The 19,386-nt window shown below is 29.4% G+C and overlaps 1 protein-coding gene across 1 annotated transcript in view; it reads right to left on the bottom strand.

The window, feature by feature from the left end:
* The window catches only part of LOC107444219 (cell adhesion molecule Dscam1), a 107,842-nt gene that overhangs the window by 12,582 nt on the left and 75,874 nt on the right, over nt 1–19,386 (bottom strand). Inside the window, exons 15-20 of the mRNA XM_071184000.2 lie at nt 17,721–17,882; nt 15,257–15,327; nt 12,429–12,669; nt 8,349–8,447; nt 3,639–3,824; nt 735–1,028 (exon numbers count right to left, since the gene is read on the bottom strand). Of these exons, the coding sequence (XP_071040101.2) occupies nt 735–1,028; nt 3,639–3,824; nt 8,349–8,447; nt 12,429–12,669; nt 15,257–15,327; nt 17,721–17,882 (1,053 nt within the window). The remainder of the gene's footprint in view (nt 1–734; nt 1,029–3,638; nt 3,825–8,348; nt 8,448–12,428; nt 12,670–15,256; nt 15,328–17,720; nt 17,883–19,386) is intronic.

Below are 19,386 nucleotides of genomic sequence, written 5' to 3'. Positions count from 1 at the left end.
TGCATCTGGCACGGAATGTTGATGACCTCGTTCGACAATTGGATCGAATTTGGCAAGAAATACCGCAAGAGACCATCCGGGAGCTTTATCAGTCTATGCCACGCCGTGTGGCAGCTTGTAACCAGGCTAGAGGCGGGTCAACACCTTATTGAACTTGTTACTGTAACTCTGCAATAAATTAATCAATTGTTCTGAAATTTTAATCATTTACTTCTCTGTACATTGTCTTCCTATCCACCAATGTTCGTTTTAATTGGACAACTCCTTCCTGGTGCGTCGATTTTTTTGTTAAAGAGTGTAACTTAAAATGAGATTTCTGCATCATGTGTATGCCCAGTTAGTCTAGTACCATACACTCATGAAAGTCAGAAATAGTTCGTGAATTACTAAACTTTTACTTTGTAAACCGATTTTGAAGTGAAAACATGAAAGTTAAATAATAAAAGATTAAAGAGGAGAAATCACTTAGCTTGCTCCGATATTGTAAACCCTGACTTAGCAGAGAGTAAAGTTGTGATTGAAAATACAAATAACTTTTGACAATAATTATAAGTGTCTATATAAGTGGAAGACACCAAATTTTCTATAAATTTAAAAGTCGAGAAGTATTAAAATAATTATTGAGAAAGTCGACGAGTATTTAAATATGCATTTAATGACATTAAATTATTCAATATGAGGACCTAGATAAAGAGAAATATACAATAAACAAGTTCATTTAAATAAGTACTTACTTCCTGAAAGCGTCAATGTTGCGAACACATATTCTGCATCAGTTGATCCCGCATCATTTCTAGCTGTTATTAAAAGGGAATACCATGTACCGGGTGTCAGATCAGTTATGGTAACAGTCTTCTGCTCAGGAAGTACTTCATTACTGACCAGTATCCAGTCACCATTACCTCGTACTTTGTATTGGATAATAAAGAATCTAATGAAGCAACCTCCACTGTGCCAACTGTTCAGATTAATCAGAACAGTGCTTGAATTAACGGTGAGTAAAGCTCTTTTATCTGGAGCCAAAGGAGCTATAAATGAAATAGTGGTGAAGTTTTTAGAATGAAGTAGTTACCATCCTTTTTGGTGTTCAGATAAATAAAAATTATTTACAGTGCATTTTATTTAAGTTGGAAATCCAACCATAAACTTTACAACCTTTATAAAAACATGACATTAGACTTAGAAGTTGGGCAGCTCCAAAGAGCAAGACACATCGACCATAGGTCCATTGCACCGAACCAATAATCATTATTAACAAGAAAGCTGAAATGAAAATCATCAAACACTTAACAGGAATGTCTTGCAGTTCCCCAGGCTCTACGAACAGAATGAACCTCACAATCACAAGGTATATGTCGTGATGTTTCCTCCACAAAATGACAAAAAGAATCAGATCGTTCGACAAGGAGAATCAGATTCGACACACATCATGTATAGGTGCCTCCTGAGGGTGCAGTGTCCAGTAAAAAGACCAATAATCTTCCTCAAACTGTTTTTGCTTAGCCTAAGAAGCCCGTTTTGAAGCTTACTAGTACAGTCACGATTTTGCTCTTTAGCTCATCCGAGTTGTGCCATAGCTCATGGGCAATTTTGCCATAGAGCTTGAATATAGATGCCCTGAATGATGTGGGAGAAATCATGACATTACAAAATGCATCGGTAATTCAAGGGAAGAAGTAGGCTGGCTATCTAATGCTGTCACCGTATGTAAGAACAGCTAGAAGAGTTTATGACAAGGCCATCTGGAAATTGACCAAGGGAAAGACCATAACACAGATGGTCCGATTCTGTAGATACGGACATCTTCGTAGTGAACTATAAAAACTAGAGGTCGTTGCTGAGAGCAGGTCAGGATTGACGAAAATCCTCGAGAAGGCCAGAGCCCACCCAGGGCAGCCGTGCCAATGATGATGATGTAATAAAATTATGTTGTATCAGTTATGTTAAATGATTGTAAACATTCGTTTTAAATTCTATACTTATTGAATGTCCATTCTTAAAAGATAAGCTTTTATATATCATTTGTTTATTTTCTATTATTTCATATAAATGTCTGTCAGCGTTTTTGTAGATCGGGATTATTTTGTATAGAAAACCAAAATAAAATAATTTGATTTCTTCCAGATTTTCTTTTATAATCTTACGACTATTTTTACCCATGAGCACTACCAAAGTAAAAAAAATCATATTTATTAAGTTAAATTTTTTTAAAATTTAAATTAAAAATTTTCATTTTAATGTTCTTATATTCCGCAGAATTTGCTGAGTGACATGTGGTGAAAAAATTATTTTTATTTGACCAAATATGGATGCTTTGCTTGAATTTCAACATTAAGTTGCTAATATTTATTGATAGCGTAGTTAATATTTATTGAACACATCCATATTTAATTTTAAATTAAGATTAAAAATATTTTTGTTGTATATATGTTGAATAAGATAAAGAAGAAGATATATATTTTGATTAGAACATTTGTTTTATTAAAAGGGGGTCATCAAACCATTTTTAATTACTTGCAAAATAATAAACTGGATATTATGGTATAAATTTTTTATTATAGAAATACATGACTTAAGAAACGATACGAGTTGTACGGATGATGTAATATAGTCGTATAAATATTATAGTTCATAATATAGTAAGTTACAGGTAATGAATCTAACAACTATGACCTAACACAAACTCTCAAAAATCATTAAAATAGCGTATTAGCTCCAAAAAACAGCTAAGAGTTTTTTCACCTTAGCTCTTGTTCAACTTGTTCTTGGGGCATTCAACTATCTAAATGATACTTTTGATTAAAATTTAAATCCGAAACTTTAAACTGTACTCCTGTTTTTGCTATGAGAAACTATTTGCGTATACGTTGCTCTAGATTAAACAAACGTAATCCTTACTTCTACAAAATTATCAAAGGATGACAATCAATCTATAAAACAGCAGTTTTATTTACTATTCCTGGCGAAATTATTAGACGCACTAAATGATTCTATGTAAAATCTTAATTAACAGGTGATACTGTGCAGCTTTTTTAATTTTTTTACGCGATTGAAACTGGTCTTAACTTGTTTACGTTAGTACATCAATTGGTTAACATTGTAATACAGTACGTTAAAAATAAATACTAATAGGAAGTATATAAAAAATCTCCTAAATGAAAACCCATTACATGCATGTTTAAATATAATATTGTCTATAAACTTGTGCAAAACATGTAGTTATTAAAGAATTACAATGCGTCTAATGATTTGATCTGATTATTACAATATAATAACATAATACCTGATATAATAATTACCCTATATTTATATAACATATATTATATAACCTATATTTATGTAACATATAATTTATCCAATCGTCAAATTTATATTACATATCGCCTAATTCAACTAATTGATACACGAATGTAAACAAGTACAAACTGGTTTCAGGTGCGTACAAACAATAAAACTTCTTAGTATCACCTGATAATTAAGATTTTACATAGAATATTTTAGTTCGTCTAATAATTTGGTCAGGAACTGTACAATTAGTTATACTGCTTTTTTTTAAATATTCATGAAATTTAAAACTTGATGTATTTTGTGATCTCCTTCATAGAAATAAGAAAAATAAAGATAAAAAGCATATTTACCACTTCCAATTGTTCTAACGGAAACGATTTCACTGCTATTCCCTCTTCCTGCTTTGTTTGTCGCAACCAATGAACAGTGGTACTTCGTACCGCATAATAGGTCATATAATGAGAAAGATGTTCCTAGTCCAGGAATGATGATCTCCTTCCATGGACTACTATCTGTCTTGTGCCTTAGAATGAACCCTAATGGTGTTTCCACCATATTATTAGATAAGAGAAACTACATTAATAGTATATGTATACAACACTACATTAATACTGATAAGGAATGCGTCAGAAATACCACTCTCCAATCAAATTACTTTTTGTTCCTAATTACTTTCTGGAATACGTTAATAATACGTGAAAAAAATATTTGGCTGTTTCCTTCTTGTTTTGTGAATATATGCTGCAAAAGTTTGCTTCTTTTTTAGAAAAATTGCTATGTATAAGTTTAATTGTTGGATATTATTTTTTTTATCGAATATCGGGCTGAACTCTCTAATATATTAACACTTAAAGTAAAAGCAGTTTAAATAATTTAAAATTATATTAGCAAAAATTTTTGATGCTTAATATAAAGTGAAAAAGGAATTACTTTTGAAATCTAATGTATATTCATAAGAGCAAGATAGAAAAAAATTTAATCGCATATGAAATGAGAAACATATACGTTATTTTCAATTGTGTAGCATTCATTTAAATGAGATTTCAATTCAATTCTCTATAATATGATTTAAATAGAAATTTATTTTTCTTACTACTGGAAGAAGATATTAAAATTTAAGAATCTGAAAGAATTTTTTACTGCTATTCATTAATTAACATAAAAATATTTATTTGTTTCTGAAACTCTAATGAGACCCCAAAACTGAAAAAAAGGTCAACAAAACTATCGGAATACGGTAAAATTTGGCTTGAGTTTGTGAAATTTACAATAAAATATATGTTTCTTATTATTTCATAAAATTTGGTAAATGTGGTAAAACTAGGTATGTTTATCATGATACCTTACAGCATGGCATAACAGTTATTCATTCGGTTAAATTTATTTTTCAGTGGGAATTTATTTTTCTAATTGTGTGGTAATAAGGACTATAATTTAGAGAAACAGAATTTTCATTAAACTTTTGCTATTTGAATGAAATAATTGCCAATTGAATGGTTTAAATACCACATATTTTGGTGTAATTTATCAAAATCTCGATTTCCGGAAATTCTCTTATGAGAATGCTTCTATTATTTACAGAATATTTCATACTATTTCTTTTATTACAAGTGCTTTTTTTATTCCTTTTCCGTTTTAAATAATATGCTCTCCTTTATTTTCTTTTTTTTATGTTTTCTTTATCTTATATTTTCTCCTTTTTATCTTTTCCTTTTTTATCTTTTCTTTTTTTCTATCCTTTCTTTTTTTCATATTTTCTTTTTTTAATTTTATATTTTCTTTTTTTACACTTTCATTTTTTATATTTTCTTTTTTATATATATTTTCCTTTCTTATATTCTCTTTGAGCTTTAAAGAGAATTCCACTGCCTTTAGGAGATTAGTATAGTTCCACATATACTGATGTTTGAGCAAAGTCAGGATAAAAATTTTTTTTCCCGTGTTTTAAGTTTTGTTGATAAAAGAAAATTAAGAAACTAATTTACCTTCATAAATCGAATATCAACTATATATCACATTTCATACATAATAATTGAATGAAATATATAGTTGAATAGATAATAGCTGAATATAATACTATATAATAATTGATTCCGAACTTTATATATCGAATATTCGAATCCCAATTCGATCAGAGCACAATTACTTCGGAAAATCAATATACTACAATAGTTTTAATTTTAAAAACTAATAATAAGCAATATATATTTCAAATTTTCTAAGTGCTTCTTAACTTGATTTTCAAATTGTGCAACTATTTGTGTTAGTTAATTAGCGTAAGTACCTGACATGGTATGAAAAAAATCGACTGAATCTAACTTTTAAAAATAGTATTTCACTAAGATGAGGCACATATATGCAGTTAGTTTGATCTTTTTATTTAGACTTTAATAGTAGCTGTTATAACGTTATTACTAAAACACGATTCCCACTAAAACACTAAAAAAAAAAACTATACATTAATAATCTCTATTTTTTCAAGTCTATGATTTTTACTTATCACAAAAAAGAATGTTCATTGCGATGCTTCTGCTTTTATACAAATTCATCTTGATAATCTAAAAAGTAATATATACCATTATATCTATTTATTTTTAAATTTTAATAAAATTACTGAAATCTAATTTGCGATAATACTTTTTAGTTCGATTCATCAATTCCTGCATAAAAAATTTGAATTAATCATGATATTAAAAGATTGAAAATTATATTCCTTCTAAATTTATTCATGTTGCAGAATTAACCTTTTTTTGAAAACTAATGGATGCTTATGCATATTTATTTGATTGAATAATCATAAACCAAAGAAGAAGAGTATTTTTTTATAATAAGAAATTCTTACTCTTTTTTTAGCATTGATTAAAATAAATCCCCTTTCCTAATGTTGTTCTGATATCCTTCTTTTTACAAGTTAACACTGTTTCTTTTCTCGTTCCTGCACAAAAAAAAATTTTAGAGATGTTTTTTTAATAAAAATCCCCCTTCATAACGTTTTTTCTGATATCCCTCTTTTTACATAAAAGTTAACACTGTTTTTTATTTTCCGTTGCAGTTCAAACAATGTTACAGAGATGCTTATTTTTTAATATCATACTCATTTCGGAATATATTTATTATCCGCTGCATATTTTCCTAAACTTTATGCAAGGCGTGCCTCAATCGGAAATGGATAAAACGATGAAAACGTCTTAAATACAGTCTCTATTTCAATGCTCTTTATAGACTTACGAAAATGCCTTCAGAGTGTCGCAAATTGCATCTGACTGATTAACCAGATTACACAAAAGCCTTTCAAAGTGAATATAACGTGGAATAAAGTCGATATGTTCAAGGAATACTGACCTAAATTAGCACGATTTTTAGTTGCAGAAGAAGTTTATGCCATTATTTTACTAGGGTCGAACCACTAAACCTATGTCACAAGTCCTTACTCTTCGATTGTTTCTCAAATCAATTTTACAAGAGCAGCAATGGATCCCTTAAAAATCATGCTTTTTTTTAACTAGAAATTTTGAAGATTCTGTATCGATGTACAATGTAAAAAATTTCGGATCAAATTACAGTAAAAGTACTGTAAAAGAGCAACGGCACTTTTTACCGCAAAATCCATTTTCACCGAAGCAGGTTTAGGAGCAAAACATTTGATAGCAGAGATTTTTACTATAATAAATACCGTAAAATCTTTGAATCATTCAAAATACACTATGGAAATTACAATATAATATTTCACTGAAAAATAGATATTACAAATGATGCACCCAAAAGGCCGGTATTTTATACCGTAATTTGATCCGAAATTATTTACAGTAAACGCTCTTCGAGAAAACTGTTCTACCATTTATTTACACCAGCTTGTTCTAGGTTGTCATGCTTTTACACTTATTGTCTTGTTGTTCATTATAGTTTAATCAATAGTGCTATAGTTCATGCGAAATATTCGTGAAAACTTTAAGCGTTGAGTAAAGCTTCTTGTCATTAAAAGTCGTACTTTTGCGCTTTGTTCTTTACAGGAAGCATTCGTTGCACCCCAACTTTACATTAACTTTAAATGCTCTCATGAACTGTTGAAAACTGTCAATCATTTTCTGTGATGCATTTTTCTAATCTTAGTTTATAATCTTGGAGGGATGTGCTGCATTTGCTAATGGATTTTCGATGTTATCACGAGTATCAATTTTTCCTCCGTGACATCTTTACGTATTATAGTTGATTTGCTTCAGAAGTTCATTTTCATTTTTTCATTAATATATTATAAAAAGAAGATCAACACGATAAAAATTCTACTAATACTTTTTCGATTAATTAAACAAAAGAATGTGAATATTTAATTACATAAGTCAAAATTTAATAAATGTTTATAGCAAGTAATACAATTCTTAAATTATCTGATGAATAATGTTACAAACTGAAAAAAATAATGCGGAATTTAATATCTATTTTAATGCACATAATTGTTTTTAAAATGTTATTTCAAGACCTACTTTATTTAACTAATCATATAAAATTATGTTGCATCAATTAAATGTAAATATTCAAGTGGAATCCGATACTTATTGAATGCACATTCTTATTAAACTAAGCATAGTACATATGTAGTTCCATCAATTTCCTTAACTGCCTGTTAACGTTATGAAAAGTTTTGCAGCTCTTTTTTTTTGTACAGAGAACTGAAAGAAAATAGTTTGATTTCTTTCAGATTTTTTTAAACTAAATTATTTTTAGAGATCAACAAAACCGTAGGAGAAATAATTTAAATTTATTAAGTTAAATGAATTTTCAGGATTTTTCATTTTAATGCCATTACTTTATGCAGCGTCTATTAAAACTATTTATTTTGTCATTTTACTTTCATCAAATGTGTATGTTTTGTTTGGATTTCAACTTCTAAGTTTAGTCTTACTCTCACATCTGATATTTATTTATCACATCTTTCATCAATTTCGCAGGCATGACTAAAAACCTATTTATCGATTTTTTTTATGATTTCAAACTTTTTAACAACATAATTTAAATAATATACAAAACATAATCATTAAGTTTATGATTCTTTCTCATATTACCTGTTACGGGAGCACTCGGTATGTTTTGATATTCCCATACAACTTTAATGGATGATGATGTGGCATAGTGATTCTTTATAACAGGAGGCAATGGTCTGTCTAAGAATGAACAAAAAGTTTCATCATATTTCCTAACTATTAAGTATAAATTTATTTATCACTGAAGTATATACCTAATCAAAATAAATATGTAAATGCATGCATATCTAGTATCTATTCATTATTTTAAAAATTCTGGAAAGTTAAGCAAACTGTGTTTCAATATAAATAATGAATAAAGTAAAGCACGCGCTCTCTCTTTACATTTAAACTATTTGCATTTTTTGTGGCATGTTAATTTCCTGCTCAGTTCTGTGTTAACTTGATGGATACTTTAATGGTGCAGAATAAAACATTTTAAGTAAAATGGCGTAACAGAAAAAAAAATCATAGTGTCGTTCAAACTGATATGTTTAAAGGGAGTCGATAGGACATATACTAATAATTTTAAAATCCTTCCTTTTTATCTGCCTTTTCTAAGCATCTAACTAAGATATGCCTTCCCTTTGTTTCCCAGAATATTTACATGCACATGTTTACACTACGATAACTTTTAACACATATCTTTTTTTTAAATTTTGAGCTGAAAACATTTAATTTCTTAAAAAGTTTCATAAAAATTCTTTCATAACTTAAAGAATATTCCTGTTTAAATTGTAACATTATCGTAGCTTACAACTGATATAATCTCAAGGTGGTTGCTGACTTTCACCGGTGAATGTCAACAAACACCAAATACGTAGGTGAAAGATCGAATATTTCATTACATTCTTGTACTTTCGGACCCTCACCGGTGTATGTCAACAATCACATAGTCGCTTTGGTGAATGTCCGAAATATTTGTTACATCCAATTTTATATTAATTTATTCGTTGATACTATTATATTTATCTGATATATTTATATTTATTCTGTATTTTAATACTTACTGACGATAGATTAAAAGAAACATCAGTGTTTGGAGTATCGGGCAAATATATACCGGGCAATGGCACTTAACCTTAAAAAAACATCTGTGTAGGGTATACCGGGCAAATGCATACCGGACAGTGTCACTTAACCTTAAAAAAACATTAGTGTAGGGTAAACCGGGCAAAAGTATACCGGGCAAATGTAAATGAATGGCCCGATACTCCAAACACTGATGTTTCTTCTGACCAATCGTTAGTAAGTATTAAAATATCGAATAAATGTAATTATATCCACGAATAAATTCATATCAAATCGAATGAAATAGATATTTCGGACATTCACCAAAGCGACTACGTGAATGTTTACATTCACCGGTGAATGTTGACATTTTCAAGACTTTGGTCATTCACCGTAACATATATATATATATATATATATATATATATATATATATATCACATAAATGCCCTACCGACTCCAGTTAAAGACAGCAGGCATTGATAAAATATATTATGTAAAAATACAGCAAGGGATAGAATTTTCAAAACAAATGGGCCAAAGGATTCTTTTTAGCAACTTTATGTCGTGAATGATTCCCTGATCATAAGTCTCACTTATTCTGCACTGTAAAGGAATAAGAAATAAAGAAAGAAAGATAAAAAAGAAAAGTCAAAATAAATAAAGATAAATAAAAAGTATAAAAAATTAAATTAAAAAAAATCATAAAGTATTAAAAATAAAAAAAACTTTTAAAAATTTCAAAATGAATATATAATAAATATAATATAAATATAAAATAAAATAAATAATATTGTGTCAAAATAGCTCCGAAACGAATAACAGTCTAATATCAAAACGCCATGTATTCAATAGAAACAGCATATATTCATTTTCTAGATAGTTTTAATAGTGATGTGGAGGAAGAAGCATGTTTCTGACACATATTTTATTTTATTTTATTTTAACATGTTCGTTAGCTCTCGGCAAAATATGAAACAAGGAACTCTGGGTTGATATAGGACCGTAGGTTGATACCGTAGGTTGATATAGGATGCTTTATATAGAAGTCGCCTCAACGATGCGTCATTGAATATTAATTTTCAATATCAATGGTACAAAGGGTTGCAGTTTGGAATATCTGATATCTATAGCTTAGTCAAAATATCGGATATATATTTAATTTCTTACTTATTACAACTCAAAAAATTTTACAGTGAATGGAACGTTAACTGAATTTATGCTGTTTCAATTTTGAATACGCGGAGTTCACAACTCGACTATTATTTGTATCGGAGTTATTTTGACGCATTTTAGAGTGCACTCATTCATTGCAACTCTAAGTGATGCATGGCATTCTGAATTCCAGTCAATGCTTTTACTCTAAGATGACCACGGCAGACATAAGCTGCGTCACCTTGCAAAGTAGACCATAATATTTCTAGAAAACTGAATTTCAAAGGTTATAAAGACCTTATATATACTATGAAACATTATATCTGAAGCAGTATATTCATTGTAAAACGTTATATTTGAAAAAACTTTTAAGCAAGAGGAATTTCCATCAAGATGTGTCATTCTGGCTACCACTATATAAAACTTCCCAACTCTCAGCAATTGGGCGTATAACTATGGTACTTAGAGTATCCCACTACACGAACCTGATGGTCCCTGGTTCGTATCCTGCCGGCAGCTCAGGCAAATTTCTCTTACACATTATTCCCTCCATACCTCTTGAGAGTATGCATTTTGCACAGAAATGAGTAAAAGCTTCGAATTTGCTTCCACACATTTTTTATTTACATCGTGTCTATCATGACCTAAGTAAATCATTAGGTTATTGTCCACGTTTTGCAATGGTTACAAAAAGAAAATGCAGCAGATCACAATGGACAAGTAAGTGTCCCTTTTTTATCTCCACTTTGTTATTACTATGTTTAACGATATTATTATGCATTTGTAATTACGATGTAAGTAATAATCTGCGACTTTAATGAACTATTTTAATGAGACAAATTTTCCATTACTTTTTTTTATTCGGTTTTGTCTTGATTTGTACAAACTATTTTAAAAGAGTCGACAACCACGGTATGCAAAATTATCTATTTTTTCCTATTTTATCTTTTATTCAATGGTGTGGCTTTTCTGAAGGAAGTTGCAGTTATTTTTTAATATTTTACTGTAACTAAAATCTTGCTGAATATGCTTATGATCATTTCCCATTAAGTTCTTAACCAATATCAAGCACCCATATATGATTTAAATTTTTCGTTTTGCAAATCAATTTAAACCAAGCGATTTCTAAGGTGAACTGTAATGTATTTTATAGTCACTATCAAATTATGTTTTAACAACTGTAACAATACAAAAGACTATAGTAATTAATTGAATTTTTTGACAATGGAACAGAATTAAAAAAATACAGTATACTCTCAATATCTAGAACTTCTTTACCTCGAATACATTGTTATGCCAAAAAAATATTTTTCCCTTGGCAATGATGTTAATTTGAATTCCCCTACATGATGTTAATTTGAATTCCTACGTCGAAAAGTTTCTTCTCAAAATCTTGTTATGTAAATATTTTTCCAAATAGAAAATTAATTTTTTTTAGAAAAATCATAATGCAAGTTTATTGTAAACCAATTATTTTCTTAATAATGCGTAATTATTTTTGTCTTAATTTTAAAAATAAAATTATCATTACCGTATTTAGACTTATAATCAATAATCATTACATTCATACTATTTATTAGTAGTTATTTTTAAGTAGTTGTTTTCACCACTGATAACAGAAAGGCTCCTGTGTGCTGACAGGCAGTGTGTCCCCTGATAAAGTAATGTCCTGCTAACACACATATCTTTAAATTTTTATGGTTTTTGTTTTATGCTGGAGTTGTTTTCTGAATTTTTAAAATAGTTATTTTTATGGTTTCGTTACTCTACTTTTTAGAGTACTCTCATGGAATATATTTTTCTACTTTTTAGAACATATTTAGTTCTGAACTTGCTACCTCGAAATTTTCTTAGCGTCCCTCCCACTGTATTACTTTGAAAGTATACTGTATTATCGAAAGTATACTGTATTACTTTGAAATCTTCAATAATAAGCAACGTAAATTAATTGCTCACCAAATTCTAGAGTTCTTGCTTTAACACTTTCTGATGGGGGACTTGCACCTTTCTTGTTAAATGATTGAACAATAAAGTGATACTCTTCCTTCCGATTTAAATTATTTACTTCACAAAAATGATCTATTTCAGTCCGCAGATTATCTACAGGTATAAACGTGAATGGCTCAGAGCTTGATGAAAGCTTATATCCAACGTAAAATCCTTCAACGTGAGCCTCGTCTTCTATAGCTGCCGGTAACTGTTAGTGATAAATAAATACTCATAAGAAATAATTATGTACATGTTGTTCAAACACCAAATAAAAATGTCCATATATTTCATTTTAATTCAGCAAAAAAATGGTTTCTTATTGAACATAATATGTTTATTTTAACTGAAACAACGACTTTTTTTTATATCAAAACAATTTTTTACTGCGCATACAGAAAAAAAAATGGTAAAATGACATTTCTGGTTTTAAAAAAAATATTGATAAAGAAAACCAAAATATACGGTATTTTCCATTCATATAGTAACAGTTGACAGGAAATACTGGTTTTCAAAATTATCGTTCTTATTATCGCACATTTAGCAAAAACTACGAAACTAAAATGCGAATTAGATCGAAAAAATGGGTTTATGTCATGATCTATAGCATCATGATAAAATTACCAAACTTTACCACATTTACCAAATTTTATCACAGATCAAAATTAATTATTACTTTTACCAAAGAAAAGAGATAAAATAAAAGCCAAGGAGGTAAATTTTACCATACTCTGGTAATTTTGACATTACTTTTTCCTCAGTGCGGCAAAAAAAATTGGATCGCTTGATGTTCATTAATTATTGCCTCGATGAGTTTTATAAATTTATTCTGTGGTATGCTGCTCATTTGCGATTGCATAAATGAGCATCGCAAAAATATACTGTCTTAGGTTGTACCTTTATTATTACATAAATTAGTATTATAAAAATATCCCGTCGTATAGTGTTCATTAATGATTGTATAAATGAGTATTATAAAAATTTCTCACAGTATGATATTCATAAAAGATTGCATAAATGAGCACTATTAAAATATCCCATCGTCTGATCATCATTCATGATTGCATAAATAATTACTATTAAAATTTCCTGTTGCATGATATACATTAATGACAGCGGAAATGAGTATTATAAATATACTCCATCCTATGATGTCATTAATGATTGCATAAATGTGTCTTATAAAACATGAATGGGAAAATAAAAGAGATGACATATGAGAAGATTAGAAATAAATTATGAAGTTAAAACAGGACAATTAAAAGAAAAAAAAGTAGGAATCTGCATACCACAAAGCAAAGTTTCATGAATAACTTTTAATAATATTTAGGACATTGTAAAATATCTCAAACTCTTTTATTTACCCCAAAAAATATCAAAATGTACTTAATTCTGCAATAGTTATCAAACAGCGATTTTGCGTAATATATTTATTAAAAATATAAATATCATTAATTACTAATAAAAAGTAGATGATCGTTTTGTTAACTGCAAAGAATTAATTAGTTCGCTTAAGTGATTCTTCTTACAATGGAAAGTAGAATTAAAACACATAACTACCGTATATCCCAGCTTGTTAGTCGAGGTCGCAAACCCACAAAATTTTACGAAAATCAGGAGGTTGACTTAAGCACCCATAATAAAGTCTTTAATTTATTGATCATGAATTATTGATGCATTGAAAACAATGAGATAGATTTGAATAAATCTGAATAAATTTACCTCTTTAGAAAACTGTCTCTAAAATGTTGTATACAAATCATTCTAGTTATTTTTCCTCTCATACTTACTTTACATGTAAACATATCACTTGTAAATATATCAAGGTTACGGTAATTGTGATTTAATCTATTGCCATAACGAATATACAAATCAATAATGTGAAACGGGATATGACGTATATATGTTGTCTCCGGATCATCCTCAGAGATGTCTCTAAGATCATCACCAATAGTCCATTGTGCAGCTCTAGTGGGACGTAAATAAAAGTACCGTATCGTACAATATATTATAAAAAATCAAATTAAATGAATGAAATGTGCCCTTTGCGAGAAGAATATTTATTTCCCCATTATTGCTTTAAATCAAATTTAATACGATACAATTTCAAGGAAATTAAAATATTTCAAATATAAAGTCTCAAACAGGATACATTTAAATTCATTTTTTATGTATTTCAAAGATAACATAATAGATGTGTTTCTGTTGACCAATATATTAGTTGTGTCATATGTGTTCCCAGAATTTTGTGAAAATAAAATTTTTATAGATATTTATCTATAACAAAACTTTCCATCGAATAAAAAAATAATTAGTTTAAAATAAATAAGTAATAAAGCAATCAAAGGAGATCTGAGCAATGAATAAAGGATAATAAAATCAGTAGTAAAATATTTTTTTTTTAAAAAAAAAACAAATACAAGAATTATGAGATTTTTAAAAAAATGAATGAATCTTGTTATGAAGGGAATGATGGAACGAATAATTTATAAATATCAAGAATAAAAGTGTTAATAAAAAATTGAATAAGTATATAAAGGACGAAAAATTAATATTATTAATATTATTAAGTAGAAAATGCGTAAACATAAGAATTGCCACTCGTATATGTAAAAGAATAAAATGTGGAAAAGAAAAAAATATAAAAACGAATAAATTAGTAAATTATTAAATGCAGTGATAAAGGTAGGTATAGGTAAGCGGTTATCATTTCATTCGCTTAAATATTAATATTTCTTTCATGATGTCACTAAAATTTTACGGTTTAATAGTATTTAATAGTTTAAAAGTGTACTTACCTGCCACGATACGTTTACGCTTCTCGATGACGTGCCAACGGCTTTTACTAAACGGGGTGGTACTCTGGGAGCTATGAAATTAAAAAAAAATAGGTCCATGAATGTATGAATTTATAGATAAATTAATTATAAAAATACTTAAAAAACATGCTTAACAATAAAATATTTTCTTAACTAAAAAGTTTAGAAAAAAAGTTCCAGATTTTAGGCAAAATTCAATTAGAAAATATTTGTGATTACATAATATTAAAAAACATGACAATGTTTTAACTAAGCACTTGAAAAGCTAGTTAAAATAATTTCAAAAACGCATTTTTTTTTACAAGAACTTGAGTAAAAGTATAAACTCTTTACTAAATCCTATTGGAATTTATTAAATCTTATTGGAAGCTCAATTTTGCTGTAGTGACCGGGAAGTATTTATCCTTAAACGATTAAAAATTTTATCAAAATAATAAAAAAGTAATGCCACTTTTTATCATGCAATTCTAATAGAATTCAAATTTTTGCTATAATTTCAGACAATACTGATACCTGGTGCTACTAAGGCCACCGGTATATTTTTTGTACACTTATCATTAAACCGAGGTAGCATTCAAACCATTTAAAAACATTTTTTTTTCTTTTCAGCTATCTTATAGGGGAAGTGTTACAGACAATATCAACCTTCATCTATGAAAAAGTACCCCAGCATAGAGTCGAGTTAACATGTCTTATATACAAGTGAATTGTAATCGAATAACTGTAGTCATAGACACGCCACAGTACTCCCCCACAAGAATTTTATTTGGGAAAGAATTCAGTGAATGGATACAGCTAGTTGATTCATTGCTGTTTTCTTAGTGAGAAGTTGGTAGAGCTGTATTAAGATCACCTGTCATGCTTGCTCCTTAGTAACAGTCGAGTCTAGCGATCGAGTTTACATGCATCGTTGTCTGTGATTGAGACTGAGTAGCAACAGCGTGATGAGGACAATGTCACAGTCACAACTCGCAAGTCAACTGTTAAGTGTGTACCATCTATCGCTGGGCGTGATCAAATCGATGTGGGCGCTTCTGTAAAGTTAGGCGTGATCATATCACGTCCGAGGGTCACCAATGTGGGAAAAGTGTTACAGACAATGTCAACCTTCGTCCATGAAAAGATATTAACATAGAGTTGAGTTAACATGTTTTATATACTAGGGAATTGGAATTGAAAAATAGTAGGGGTAGACACGCCACATATCCCATTATTAACTGGCATAAGGCAAATAATTAATGTTTATTACTGGTCGCAGCTAAGTCATATTGCAATGCAACTTAACTCCTTAAGCCCTGGTGATCTTGGCAACTTAACGACCCACACGAATCACTTGGGGACACAGGAGGGTGCACGGGTAATTGTTATTTGGAAGGGATACCGTTTGACAGTATGTGTACTGAATAATCAAAAGTCAGAACGAAGGGTAATTAAGATTTTCACGTTTTATTTGGAAGCATGTCCTCTGCAGTCATACACAAACACAAAATCATTTTTATTTGTCACAGATTTGTGGTTGAAATATTATTTTTACATCTCGTTCATTATGAAATCAAACTTTTTTTACATGTATAAATAAAGCTAAACAACGCAAATTAAGTACTAATAATGTCACTAAAGCAGATACACAGGCAGACTAAGCAATCTGATTGGAATCACAGCGATGGCTGGTCGAAACAAATTTCGACCCGGCTCGTACCGTCAGCAGTGCTGACGTAAAATAACCTCAGTGGTAGACGGATCATGGGTTGGAGTTTCCTTGCCATCAGGCTAATCGGAGATTTTCGTGGTTTTTTCGCTTCCTGTAAGGAGTTAGTTCCATCAAAAAGTCCTTCACGATGGCAAATTTCTTCCAATATTTGATCCAGGAGTTCCCTTGTCTTCTGGATTGGGTTCAAAATTATAAGGCTACGGAGTGGAACATTAGTAATCGTAAACCCAAAATTGGGTCGGTTGTTCAACGATGGTAATAAAATAAAATGTGCGTAAACAAACAGTATAACTGATGAAATTAAAATTTCATAATGGATCTCTAAAACTAATATGCTTGAATTGACAGAAGTCTTACATTGAAAATTGACCTAATTCATCCCAGAAGATAGTATATAATTTTGTTATTATACGTCGATTTTGTCTACCTACATGTTTTAAATTGTCGTTCAGTTTCTATTCTTTAAAGAAAGCGAATATTTTAGGATTTTTCACGTGAAGCTTTATATAATTCAACATTCTTTCCTTTATAAGCAAGCTAGAAACGGAGGAGAACTTTGATCGTGATGTGTCAACGGCATATGCCAAAAATTGTTGAATGTATAAAAGTTTCTTAACTATATGCAACTAATGATTTAACATAGCTAAGTGTCTAAACTTTTCTCCAAAATTGATTAAGTACGGATACATAATTGTTAAAACGATTAACATATTATTAATTTGGTATACCTACGTTCTTCCAATGTCGTTACAGCCATTTCAGCACCAAATTGACTTTCGCCGATTAAATTTAAACACTTTACTCTAAAGAAATATTTCGTTTTCGGCTTCAAACCCCTTACTGTAATTGTTGTTTCAGTTCCTGTCACACTCAGAGGACCACCAGATGTTTGACCTAAAAAAATATGTTTTTAATTAAGTGGAGAAAAATGCTTTTAATAAAAACAATAACTAAATACTTCAGAGCGAAATATATTAATAAATATATTTCATAAAGTATTCTTAAACCAAAAAAACGGCTTTAATTATGTTTAAGTAAGTATTATAAATGCTTACATATGTTACATAATATAACATATAATAAATACATATAACATATACATATAACAAACATATAACATATTATATATATGTTATAATAAAACATATTATAACATGCTACGTATTATAAATATGTTACATTTCATACAGTTAAAAAAAATGTTCTTCTCTATCCTCTTTTCAACTAACGATCAATACACTGGTTTATAAAGTACCGCTAACCGTAATGAGCTGTTAATTTGAACAATATTAGAATAAATTCGATTGCAAAAATCATTTTCAAATGGCTGCTGGGGAAGCAAATTTCAAACATTATCGCAATAACAAAAAAAAAAATTTGTATGTTTTAAAAACTTTGCAATTATATTTTACTGAATAAAATTTCTTTTTAAATGCACTTTCATTTACATTAATGTTATTATTAAAAATGGACTTGTATAATCTATTTTTTTTTCTAAGTTACCGAAATTAGAACAGTTGTTTTAAATTATTTTACCACCGGTGTCAGATTCGTGAAATTATTATATTGAACTCCGTAACCCTGTGTTTTCAAAAATGACCTAAAAAAGCTTAATTCGCTTCGTGTTTACATCTTGCTCACCGTATTGCAGAGAACATTTTGGAGTTAAGCTGACCTGCATTTGGGTTAAATGGGGACGAAAACCACCAACACCTACAATGATTAGCCCAACATTGCTCACCCTTGCATCATAAAATGTGAATTGTGAGGATATTTAGCTTAAGTACCAGAAGAAGTATTATAATTAAACGGTTGCTAACGGAATTCGACACTGGATCATCTCAGTCGGAAGCAAACATTATCTATCGCCTGTATTTTTCTAGCTTAAACTAGTTATTTGAAAGAATAACCAAAAACCAAAAACTTAACTCCGCAGATCTATTACACAGTTCACATTTTTATGCAATTTTAAAAGCTAACATTGTACTCAAGTTTGCAATTTACTTTTATTCCGTTTGGTAGCTATTTAGACATTACTAACTGGTGAACAATTGCAAAGAATGAAGCAGAAAGGAAGAAGGTTCTGGAGAAGACTCTGGCCCACAAAAGGGCTGCCATACCAATAAAAGAAGAAGCAGAAGATATTTAGACATGATGAAAAAATGCATGATATGAAAATATAATGATAATGTAGGAATATTTAAAAACTGTTCAATCGTTGCATTCTTCGAACTGAAATTACGGCTAATCACGTGTTCCTCCTAAGCTTGAAGTCCTTCTTTTTTTTTAAATCACTGACCAATCATACTCTAACCATCGCAGACCACAAGTTTGCAAAAGCGAATTTTTTAAAAAAATGGAAAACGCCATACAATGCAAAAAAAAAATCATTGCCGGT

This window comes from Parasteatoda tepidariorum, chromosome 10, assembly GCF_982258835.1.
Source record: "Parasteatoda tepidariorum strain Cologne lab strain chromosome 10, Ptep-v5.0, whole genome shotgun sequence".
In the NCBI taxonomy this organism is placed as follows: domain Eukaryota; kingdom Metazoa; phylum Arthropoda; class Arachnida; order Araneae; family Theridiidae; genus Parasteatoda; species Parasteatoda tepidariorum.
Note: the sequence above shows the minus strand (reverse complement) of the source record. Positions and strands in the feature narration are given on the sequence as shown.